We start from the raw sequence: 12,295 nt of genomic DNA on the forward strand, positions 1-12,295 counted from the left end.
TTCTCTCTCTCTCTCTCTCTCTCTCTCTCTCTCTTTCTTAAACACACACACACACACACACACACACACACACACACACACACACGCTGGAGAGATCTCTGGGGAGGAGGGTGGGAAGGAAGCTCCCAGCCTCAGTGGTGAGAGAAATGGTGGCACCTAGAAGTCATACCCAAGCTGGGGTCAGACTTGCCAGAGTTGGCCCTCTTTGGCCTCTGGTCCTTCTGTCCCTTGACCCCACTGGTGGCCCTTTTGGCCACTCCACTAGAGAAAAGGAAATTGGAAGGGTCAAGGTCCTGGTTCCAAAGTCTTGGGGTCCGACTCCATTCACCCCAGGAAGGCTGAGCAGGGAGGCATGTGGGCCTCTCTTGGGAGTGGGCGTGGGGGAACTCTCTGGCTCTCCCTGCCTCAAGGCCACTTCCGGCCGATCAGAGCAGAGGGCTGCCAGGGGAAGGGGCTGCAGGAAGGCCTGGGGCAGAGGAGACTGGGGAGCCCGGGCCCAGTGCCAACGCTTAGGGGACAGGGCTGCCCCACTTACGTGGACGGTTTGGCTGTTTCCTGAAACGAGAGTCAACTTGGGAAAATCCAGGGCGTTGGTGGCGAGCTGAAGGGTCTGCGAGGGACTGGAGTGAACGGAGGGTGCGAGTGGAGGGGGATTGTTGGCGTGTTTTTGTTGACATCACTCTGGGGCATCTGAGCACGTCTCTGCGGCTGGTGAGCGGGTTTCTCTGGGCCATGGTGAACCCCTTGTGTGTCTGTGCGTGTGATTGCGTCTCTGTGTGTCTTTAATCAAGAGGCCATAGCTGGCCAGACGCCAGGGTCCCCGGCTGGCATACAGCTGAGTGTTCCAAGTGCCTTAAAGGCACAATGGCGATGAGGGGGTAGGAGGGAGGGCAGGAAGGCTGGGGAGGGCGAGGTGAGGCCATCCCACATCTGCCAGCCTCTGGGCCTCCCCCCGCCGGAGCTCCCCTGGGGTCTGGGGGCAAAGGCCCCTTTCAGCAGCAGCTCCTGGCACAGGAGGAGAGGGTGAGTCAGGTGCCCAGAACCAGGCCAGAACGTGGCTCCGACCTCCAGGGCCTTCCAGTGGTAGACACAGGGTCCCAGGTCTCCCCCCTCCACACCTGGGCCCAGGTAAGCCTGCGCCTGGGGCTGTGCTGGAGAGCTGACCCAGGGACCTGTCTCCCTTGTATCATTTCCCTCGCCTCTTAGCTTTCGTGTGCAGGTATCATACCTGTCAAACAGGCCTCAAAATCCCTTTCCTATTTGGAGCCCCGGCACTCTGCCCCACCTTGGGAGACAAGGCCTCCCTTCCTGAGGGAGGGTTGGAGTTCTGGGGTCTGGTCCAGACTTCCAGCAAAGGGGGAGGGGAAGGGGGCAGGGTGGGCAGCTGGGGGACTGGCTTTGGCCTGGACAGGTTCACTTCTGGCTTTGCCTCTGGCCTTTCCCTGTGGTGGCTGCTGCCTGGGAAACAGCTGCAGCCTTTCCCTGGCCCTGCTCAGGCACATCAAAGCCTCCTTTTCCCTCCTTGGGTCCCTTGGGATTTGAGGTTGGGCTTTTCCTGAGACTCAACCCAGAGTGGGTGGCTAGCTTTCAAATGCCTCTCCTGTACCTGGGTCATTTTGGAAGCTTTACCACTTAGAAGGCGTGTGACCTGAGGCAGACCTTGGAGACCTTTTCCTTGGAAAAGTGAGAGTAACACCAACCCATCAGGATAATTGGGATAATTAAGTCGATCGATTGTATAAGCATAGTTATGCCGAGTCCTCTGCTTAGCACTGGGGAGCTGTCAGTGGAGTGGTTGGAAGGAAGAGAAATAAAAAGTTAAATAAGGCAAAGCTCACAGTCTAGGAGGGAGACACACAGTAAACAAATAATTAGGTAACATGTGAGGAGTGCTCTAATGAGATAGGGTGTGAAAGTGCTTTGTAAACAAATGTGGTATGCGGTGGGCTAGGGGATGTGAGTGAATGCTGGGGTGAACTTAAGGGCCAGGCTCCACAGGGGCTTTGGGGGTGTTGGGGGCAAGGCTGAGGGTTCCAAAGACCAGGGCCTGGCACAAATACCACCCGGGGTGGTGTGTGTGAGAGACAGACAGACAGATTTTAAAATGTTCCTTAGAAGACAGAAAGTAGAATAGTGGTTGCCAGGGACTTGGGGGGTGGGGGGATGGGGAATTTTGTTTAATGGGTACAAGAGTTTCAGTTTGGGCTGATGAAAAAGTTTTCAAGATGGACAGTGTTAATGGTTGTACCACAGTGTGAATGTACTTAATTTCATTGAATTGTACACTTGAGAATGGATAAAATGGTGGGTTTTATGTTGCATATATTTTACCAAAATTTTTTTTTGTTTTAAAAAAATGGTCCCTAGAAAAAGTCCCTGGTCCGCGCCCCCGTCCTCAGCCCAGGGCTTTTCAACAACAGCACCATCCACGTTTGGGGCTGCGTAATTTTTGTGGTGAGGGCTGTCCCCTCCCCACCAGAAGCCACTGTCTGTCCCCCCAACCCACAGTGAGGTGACCCAGAGCGTCTCAGACACATTGCCAGATGTCCTCTGCGGGGAACCACTGCCTTCACTGCTTGGGATGAGCTGCTCGCAGGAGGGGCCCGAGGAGCGGGTGGGCAACAGAGAAGCAGGAGGCATTTCCCTGGGGTGGAGGGGTCTTGCCTGGAAGGAAGGCAAAGATCGGCAAACTCTGAGGGGCCCCGGGAGGTGGGCCCTGGGCGGGGTTAGGCGCACGGTGGGAAGAGACTCTGCGTGATCCGTTGTGTCCACCACCCCAGGGAGGAGAAGTGAGGGGGCCCGTGGCTGCCATTCCCATTCTGCCTCCACTCCCGCCCTCTTCCCGTACCCCACAGGTGAGAAGAAGGGGAGTGCAAATTGTCACCTCTAGCTGCTGGCGGTGCCTTCTACAGGGACCAGGGGCTTCTGCTGCTACCCCTCCCCGCCATGGGAACAATGAGTGTCTCAGGGTGTGCCGTGTCTCCTTTCAAGGCAACTGTAAAGAATAAAAGCAAACAGAAACAGGATTTTTAACAGTTACGCTTGACATGAACAAAGTTGAAACTCCCTCTAGACGTGTGAACTGGATGCTCTCGCTCGTAACTTGGTCTTTGGCATTAAGGTATCAATCATGACTACTGAACACCTGCCAGGTGCCCTGCTCCGCGCCCAGTCTAACGTAATAAAGCGAGTCCCTGCCTCTAGGAGGCGACAAGCTAGTGGGGGGTGGGGGGAAAGGAGGGCACAGGCCTGGCTGGGGTGGCCACTCCTAGTGGCTTCCAGGTCTGCTCTTCTCACCTGAGATGCCCTTTTAGGGAGCACCCGGCTCCTCCCTGGAGATTTAGAGTTGCGTCAGTCCATTTGCCTGTGGACCTCCTTCCTTCCTCTCAGTGGTTTCTTCTGGGTGGATTTGAGCTGCCCAGTTACCCTGAACTCCAGAGAGAGGGCCAGTGAGGGGCCAGTACTGGCCGTGTGTGTGTGGGGTTCTTGATGGGTAAGATGGATCAAGGGTTGACCGTGGCAAGAGTCGGCAGCTCCCCTAAGCCCAGAGCTTTGGTCAACTCAGGGTCATCCACGACCAGAGAGGGCGGGCAATGGGGGATGGGCTGGTCGGGAGGAAAGGAGGGAGAGGACTCGTGAGATTGGGGTGGATTTCAGCCCGCTGAGCTACCCCCGGGGCTGGAGTTGTGCAGGGTGCTCCCCTACCCCTCATCCGCCCACCTCGGGAAGGATGGCGTGTCTCATGCTGCAGACGGGTCCTCCAGGGCAGGCCTGGGAGGGGTGCCCGATCCGGGTGGGTTGGGACCCTGGGGCTGGGTTGAGTCTCGGAGCAGGTACTCCTGGGTCTCTATGCTATGGAGCTGGCAGTCAACAGGAAGTGAGTCCCAGGGTGAGAAGAGGCCGTGTGGTCCCCGGGCAGGAAGTGAGTGACAGCGGAGTTGTCTGAGCAGTTTGTGGGGCTGGGAGCCTGCCTCGACTTGAGGTGTCTGGGGAAGCAAGTGGCTAGAGGAAAGGAGGACCACGGCCATGGTAAGAGATTGGCGCTGGCCCAAACTTCTCAGCCTGCGTTGGCCAGCGGGACCCCCTACCCACCCCCCGGGAGCGCTGCGTCTGGGGCTCTGTGGCGCTGGTACAGCCGGGCCTGAGGGTAGCAGTGGGGGCCCAGGCGTGCCTGGCCCTCTGGGTTGCCTGGGCCACCCGACTCTCTCACACACAGGAGCCTCGAGGAATGAGAAGATTTATCCAGGGAGGGGAATTCTAGGCCAGGGAGCCTGCTGGCTTGAGCAGGGAGGTGGGAAAGACCTTCTGAGTCCTGAACAGGGTGTGTGGGTCCTGACACCTGGGGATGGCAGCTGAAGAGAGAGACAGGGCCTGGCTGCTCCCCTGGCCATCCTGCCTTTGGCCTCCCGGCTCTGCCGGCTTCGGCCCCAAGTGCCCAACCCTAGTGGAGGACTTCTCCCTTCCGCCAGAGGCCACAGGCCTCGTCTTCCTCTTGCTGCGGCCCCCCACCCCTGCTGCTGAGGCGCGCACACGTTTGTAGCTTTCTGCGGGAGGTTTTCTTCCTGGAAGCAGGCCTGCCCCCAGCTGTCCCACACAGCCCTCCACACGGCCAGGAGAGCAGCCCAGCAAGGCCGCGCGTTCCCTCTGCTCGCCCTCAGCTGCTCCATGTAGGGACTCGTCCAGGGAGGATGCTGGTTTTTATTTTTATTATTTTTTAACAAGGCCCACGTCCCTATTCGCCACCTCGGGGGTTTCCTCACCATACAGCAGTGGGCTCAGAGTTTAGATCGTAGATCCTCGGAGCAGAAGCAGCCTTGGAGGCTGCCGGGCCTTGCAGGGAGGGCCTGGGGAAACCAGTGGTCTCTCAGGCTTTGGGGGGTGCTTCAGGGATACAACTCTCTGGAGGGAATTTGGCAGGATCTACTCACACGTGGATGGGCAGGCCCTCTCCCCCCGGCCAGTCCACTTCCGGGACTCTGGCCTACAGAAATCCACAGGTGCGCAGAGCGGTTAGGTGCAAGGGGTTCACTGCAGGAGAAAGCAAACCAGCCCAAAGGCCCACCATTAGGAGATGGTTTGAATAAATTAAGGAGCATCCGTTCGATAGAATGCTGAGCAGCTGAGACAGAATGAGCCCGATCCACACGCACTGGTATGGAGAGATGCCCGCGGTGCTTGCTAAGTGAAAAAGCAAGTTGCAGAACGATAAGTCGTATGATCCCTTCTTAGGGGAAAAAAAACCTGGATCTGGATGTGTGTATAAATGCATGTGTATAAACATGTAACTTACACATGATTGTAGATGCAGAGGAGAAAAGTCGAGAAAAGCTACTTGCCAAACTGTTAACAAGCAATTTAAAAAAATCTTTTCTTAAATTTATTTATTTAGTTTTTGGCTGCACTGGGTCTTCGTTGCTGCGCGCAGGCTTCCTCAAGTTGCGGCGAGCGGGGGCTACTCTTCGTTGCGGTGCGCGGGCTTCTCAGTGCAGTGGCTTCTCTTGTTGCCGAGGCTCTAGAGCGCGCGGGCTTCAGTAGTTGCGGCACGCAGGCTCAGTAGTTGCGGCACGCAGGCTCAGTAGTTGCGGCACGCAGGCTCCAGAGCGCAGGCTTGGTAGTTGTGGCACACGGGCTTAGTTGCTCCGCGGCATGTGGGATCCTCCTGGACCAGGGTTCGAACCCGTGTCCCCTGCATTGGCAGGCGGCTTCTTAACCACTGCGCCACCAGGGAAGCTGTTAATAACGGCTCACCTGTGGGGAGTGATTTTGGAGGCACAGAAGTGAAACAGGAGCTTCAACCTTTTAATACTACTCACTTCTGTGTGGTTTGTATTTTTATAATATGTGTGTCTGACTTTTATAAACAGAAAAAAAACTTGAAAAGAAGGAAACCCTCCATTGGTCTAGCCTAGTCATCTCACCTTACAGGTGGGGAAGCTGAGGCGCCCTCTTGAGCGGCGCCTTCCTGAGGTGTTTGCTGAGCTGGTGCCGCTCCCGCCCTTCTCCAGGCGGCTGATCTGCAGGGGAGCCGATGGGCAGGGCTGCTGGGGGCGGCCTGGTGCCCGCGGATGTGGCAGAGCGCCAAGTAGAGGGGACTCTTGTCTCTCCTGCCCCAAGAGGACACCTTCGTTCCTTCTGCTATGTCCTGGCCTACCTGCCCCCAGAGGGCCAAGGACCAAGTGCTGGCCACGCTCTGTCCTCACAAAGTGTGTGGCCTCAAGCTAATCACAAAATTCTCTTGAGAGCCTCCCCCGGGAGGCCGAGCGGCTCTGAGGGGTAACGGGGTGAGGAGCTTTTGCCCACCATGCAGTGACACTTCTGAAGGACGGTTCCGACAACTCTCAGTGTGATTCTTGTAGCAAGCTCAGTTCTGAGACTCTTGGGAACAAAGCAAGACACTTCCTCTTGGGGGGGACGTGGCGCCGCGTGCCAGGGAGGGTTGCTGCAGAGACTGCGGTTGCTGGCTGGGGCCTTGGCTCTCCTGGGGTCTGAGCGCCCAGGGAAGGCTGTGGGCCAACGCTGAGGGAGGGACCTGTGCTAGGCTTTGGGGCCCAGCGGAGGCCCTCTTTCACCCTCACACTCCACCTGGCCAGGCAGCAGCTCGAGAGACCAGGGGGACAGCCAGGGGGCTCTGACACAGAAGTCAGATCAGCCCGGGGTTACTAGAATCTTCTGAGGAGGGGTCCTGGTTTGAAGTAGGGATAGTGTGAGGAGCATCTATTTTCGGTAGAGGCCACAGAGAAGACTTGGGCACCCTCTGTCACCTCAGTGAGTGGGGGTGGCCTGGCTGGGGCGCAGCTGGCAGTGGGACCAGGCTGTTAAAGCTGCTCGGTCTCTTCTCCCGTTTTCTTAACTGGAGTCCACAGACCTCTTGACTTCAGGGGGTCAGGCCTGTGAACCCCTTGAATCTGAGAGAACAACTGTGAGTGTATTTGACTCCATAAACATTTATGTGCACACAGTTTTCTGGACAGCGGGTGTATAATTTTCACCGGAATCTCAGATGGGTCAGTGATGCAAAAGGGGCTAAAACCACTGGTCTAATTCTCCCCTCACGTTTATCTTTCCAGGTGGAAAGCAGTGACACGCCGAAGGACCCCGCCGTGACCTCCAAGTCCCCGTCCATGGCCCAAGACTCAGGCCCCTCAGAGCTGTTACCCAACGGGGACTTGGAGAAGCGGAGTGAGCCCCAGCCAGAGGAGGGGAGCCCCGCTGGGGGGCAGAAGGGCGGGGCCCCAGCAGAGGGAGAGGGTGCAGCTGAGACCCCGCCCGAAGCCTCCAGAGCCGTGGAGAATGGCTGCTGCACCCCCAAGGATGGCCGGGGAGCCCCTGCAGAAGAGGGTAAGTCCTGGGCAAAAGCAGGGCAGCCTCTGCTGGGCTGGCTGGGATCCCCCTGAGGGTTAGAACCTCGGGGCTTAGTGGGTCCCAGGAGGCCTGGGCTGGGCACGGTAGCGGAAGGTCTGCTTGCCAAAGCTGTGCCCTGCAGGCTGCATACAGCCTGCACACATTTTTGATTTGGCCCATGTAGTATTTTAAACATTAAAAAAAAATGAGTTGCCAATATTTAAGAATCAAGAAATTTCACATAAAAATCTGGAGTTTTGGCTTCTCATGGAAAAAAACAGCTAGATCTGGCAAGAGTGAGTTTACAGAATGCCATTGGTTGCCGGACTGGGGTGATGGCTGTCTCCCCATAGGCTGGTCGTGTGCCTCGCTTTCCCTCAGCCTTTGCCTGGCCTGCTTACTCTTCCGCGAGACCTGCGGCTCTTTGGGGTCCACACGTTGGTAGCCCCTGGCCTGGGCGCTCGAGGGCAGCAGATGTCCTTGTGGATATTAAAAGCCCAGCTAGCTTTTCCCGGTGCAGATGTCCTGAGCCCACCATAGTTGAGTGGACTGGACTGAAGTTTGGTGGTGACAGATTGGGGGAGGGGACGAGCAGGGGGGAGTTGGGTGTGCGCTGCCCAGCCCAGGCCTCTTCCTCTGAGGACTTTGTGGCCTAGCCCTGGAGTCCTGGAAAGTTGCCCACTTTTCTCTTTAAGGTTAAGCCAGCGATTTCGGGGCCAACAGAGCTGTAAACATGTTAGTAATGAGGACAACTAGCATTTGTACAGGGCTTCACAGTTTACGAAGCACTTTCTCATACATTATCACATTTGATCCTCCCAGGGCCCTGCCAGGTTGTTTTGCATATGTGCATTTTAATTTCAAAAAGCCTTCCTTCCTAAGTGTACATGATGGAATGAATCAATCGATTAATTGGCATAACTTAATTTTGCATGCATTCAAACCTAATATTCGTGCAAGGTAGAGAGCATCTCCGGAAAAGAGATTCCCAAATTTATTTTAAAATATCTTTCATTCGTCTATTATTCAACTAATATTTATGACGCTCCCACCATGTGCAAAGCGCTTTCTGAGGTACTCACTCTGCATTTGTTGTTTTATTTACTCTTCCAAACAATCTTCTTCAAGAGGGATTACTATCCTCATCTTAAGGTGGAAAAAAATTGAGCCTTAACGAGATGAAGTGACTTGGTCAGGGACTCCAATCCTGTCAGTGGCAGATGCAGAATTCGTTCCATCTTGGTCTCTAGCTTCCGAGTCGGTGTGCCCTTCCCAGATCCCCCGCTGTTCTGGAGTGGGGCTTGGAGTGGGGGATGGTCCTGAACTCTGCACCTCCGGGGGTGTGTCCTGACTCGTGGTGGGAGCGGCCAAGGGGCCAGAGTGGAGTGAAACTGGAGGAGAGGGAGAAAACGCCATCCTCCCCTTACAACAGCCAGATGTGCAAGAGCAGAACCGGGGAACCCATCGGCCCTGCCCACCAAGTAGGCAGCTCCTGGGACCCCACCATGGCTTGCACCCAGCCACCACCCAGGGCCAGGGCAGCCCTTGCTGCCTGATGGGATGGAACCAGCACTCCAAGGCTGCTCTTAACCCGTGAGAGTTTGCTTTCGGTTTGGGATTTCCCCGGCTCTGTTCGTTCTCAGGAGCAACTCCTTTGGTCAGTGAACAGGGGTTTATTAAACACCCATTTGGTGTGTGCCGGGATCTGGGGAAACCATCGCGAGCAAAAACCTGGTTCTTGTCCTGGAGGACCTCCCAGTCCACTGGAGAGATAGATGTTAATGAGAAATGCACACTTACCAGTGTGTGATTATACACGGAGATAAGTTCTCTAAGGGAAAATAAACATGGTTTTCTGAGGAGCTGTAACAGAGGAACGCCAGCCAGCCTGGGCTGTTACACCTAAGCTGAAGGATGAGCTGGGGTTCACCAGGGAAGGCGAAGGGCCGGGAGGGGGTGAGAACAAGTGGGAGGGAGCATGGTATCCAGGGACCTGACAGAAACCTACAAGTCTGGAATGGGGGGAGGAAGGGAGAGGGGTGTGCGACAGCAGACAGGACCAGCGCGGCTTCAAGGCTGCCCTCTCAGGGGTTGACGTGATCCGCTTTGCATTTTGAAAAGATCCCTTTGCCATCTGGATCCTGGAATGGAACAGAGGGGCTGGGAAGCAGGACGGAGCGATTAGGAGGCTGCTGCAGGCGCCCAGGGGAGGAGGGTGGGTCTGGGGAGCTGTGGATGCGTGCCAGGGACACAAGGGGGAAGGGGAGAGATGGTTCAAGGGTTACTCCTGGGTTTGGGACTTTCACATATTGAGCGGATCCTTCTCAGAATCTTGGTGCAAAGTGCACTGGGCAAAAACATCCCACGTGTCCTTGATCTTCAAAATTTGGCCCTGGAGCAGTCCTGTGTGGCCCCAGCTATTCAGGTAGTGGGGATGCTGGCAGGGATCAGAGCTGGGGTCCCTAAAGGTCACTGTGAATCGCCTGGTTGCTGAGACTGGTGAGCTGTTACCTAGAGGGGTGGGCATTGGCCTACTGGAGGCTCGGCCGCTGGTCCAGCAGTCAGCCACACAGAACACATAGGCAGCTACTTGGTTCCAAGGAGGAAGGAGACTGAGGCCCCAGGGTGGAAGTGAATTGGCCATGGTCTCCTTTCGGTTCCCCTCATTCCAGGTCTCTTTTCAGGGGCCCCATCCGTCTGTCCTGGAAGCACTCTCATTAGTTCCTACACAGGAAAAATGGAGGGCTTTAAGGCAGTCTTGGCCTGGGCACCCTCCCAGGAGCCCCAGATCTTGATAGTACAACCAGGAGAAAGGAAGAGCAGAGGAGATGATGAGTAATAAAGGACGAGAGCCACCTGGACAGGCAGGTGGTGGCCCTGGAACTGCTCCTGCACTCTTAGCACTGAGGCCGTCATGATGATAGTAGTAACGATGGTAATGTGGCTTTCTTTTTTATTTTATTTTATCTTATTTATTTTATTTTTTCTGAATATTAACTATGTGTTGAGTGTTCTATGTCCTTACTACTCAAAGTGGTCCATGGACAGCAGCGTCTCCTGGCATGACCTGGGATGTTAGAAATGTAGGATCTCAGGCCCCACCCTAGACCCACTGAATCAGAATCTACATTTGAAAGAGATCCTCATGATTTCAATGCATATTAAACTTTGCTGTTTATGTGATTCTCTTATTTAATCCTTGCTAGCATCTGAGGAAGACTTTTTTACCCCCCATTTTTCAGGTGGGGAGACTGAGGGTTCAGACAGGTTAAGTAACTTACCCGAGATTATACGACCAGTAAAGGACCAGCACCAGAGTAGGGTCAGTACCAAGCTCCTCTCTGCTTAGACAGAACACGCAGCATTGGGCTAGTGGCTGCCCTCTGAGGCCAGCCTGGCCTCAGCCCTGTCATTGAGATTTGGCTTCACTTTAAAGGGAATTTGGGGGTGGCCCCTGGCAGAGTGTAGCCTCAGACCAACAGGTAAGTGTTAGAAGCACCCTGGCCTCTCCTGCCCCCAGGACATGAGATGCCCCAGGGTCATGTCCAAGCCTGCCAGGGCCACCCTGGAAGGCACACAGCCACCTGGCCCAGCCTGTGACCCTGGATCTGGGCCAGGAGCAGATGGACTGCAGAGGGAGTGTCGAGAGAGCTGCTGACCCCCCTTGACTCAGGACAAGTGCTGCATTCTAAGGCCGCCCAGTTGGTTGTTTTGCTGGGACGGGCTGGAAAGTGTGTGTGTGTGTGTGTGTGTGTGTGTGTGTGTGTGTGTGTGTGTGTGTGAGAGAGAGAGAGAGAGAGAGAGAGAGAGAGAGAGATATCACTCAAGTGGGCATGCGCAGAGTATGTCAGGGAGAAAATTCCAGAAAGAAGCCAGTTGGAAACCGCATGAGGAAAAATTCTGTTTCGGGGAGCATGGGGGCTGGGGAATGAGGAGGGGGGGGGCATCAGGGTGGTGCTGTGTGAAATAAGCTAGCCGGCTTGGGAGTCAGGAGCTCTGAAATCTGATCTCAGCTCTGGCAGTACGTCTCTGCTCCTGGGGCCTCAGTTTCCCCTTCGAAAGGCTGGACAAGTACCCCATCATCTCTACAATTCCTTCAGCCCCGACTTTCTTTCATTCTAATGAATAGATGATTCCCCGTAAACCACATGCCACGGAGCGTCCCCCGAAGGAAGGTCCCAGGGGGCAGCAGGCTGCCTCCTGATCCAAGGGTGGGCGCCCCCTTCTGGCAGCCCAAAGCCTCACTAGGGCAGAACGCGGAGGATCTGAGAGGAGGGGCGACCCCCGGGAAGGAGGGAGGCCCGGAGCGGGCAAGAGGGGAAGCCCGGCTCCAGGATGCCCGAGAAAAAGTTGGGGAGCTGGCTGTGGTGAGACAAGAGGGCCTAAAGGAAGCTCGAGGAGGAGACAGAAAGTCCGGTGAGACGTAAAGGCCTGCTGTGTACACAGCCTTGGCGAGTACACGTGACCCCCACTTCCTCCCGCCCCTGGGGGCAGCTGGCACCGCGGAGTCCACACCTCCCACTCGCCCGCAGGTGCTGGCCCTGCCCTCCCCGTCCCCAGGCTCCAGGTCGCCAAAGCCCAGAGCAGAGCCCCGGCTCTTCCCCAGTGAGAGAGGGGGAAAGAAACATCCTCTTCGGGGACCGAGGATTCAGAGACCTTCAGTGCTGTAGCTGGTTTCCGCCTCAGAGCCAGGAGATGCAGGAGGGGCTGTTTTTTCCGTTTTGGGCTCTTTGTCTCCCCTTCACACCCCCCTCCCCGCCCCCCCAAGCGACCATGAGCCAGCCTTAGTGACCTTCCTGCTTTGGGCCCGAGCTCAGTACTCTTGGCTCCAGACAAAGGAGTTCTGGGGCCCAGGTGAGAGGAGGCTCACCTCCCACTCTCCTCACCCCCCAGCCCAGCCCCATCCTCCAGCAGGAAGCTCAGAGGCATAATTAACCCAGCCTACAGCCAGGCC

At 56.0% G+C, this 12,295-nt stretch overlaps 1 protein-coding gene across 2 annotated transcripts in view; it reads left to right on the forward strand.

Moving 5' to 3' along the window:
• The window catches only part of DNMT3A (DNA methyltransferase 3 alpha), a 101,254-nt gene that overhangs the window by 47,872 nt on the left and 41,087 nt on the right, over positions 1–12,295 (forward strand). For both annotated transcript variants that reach the window (XM_060170029.1, XM_060170028.1), the window contains exon 4: positions 7,068–7,338. In XM_060170029.1, coding sequence (XP_060026012.1) covers positions 7,068–7,338 — 271 coding nt within the window. The remainder of the gene's footprint in view (positions 1–7,067; positions 7,339–12,295) is intronic.

The sequence above is a fragment of the Lagenorhynchus albirostris genome, chromosome 13 (assembly GCF_949774975.1).
Source record: "Lagenorhynchus albirostris chromosome 13, mLagAlb1.1, whole genome shotgun sequence".
Classification (NCBI taxonomy): Eukaryota; Metazoa; Chordata; class Mammalia; order Artiodactyla; family Delphinidae; genus Lagenorhynchus; species Lagenorhynchus albirostris.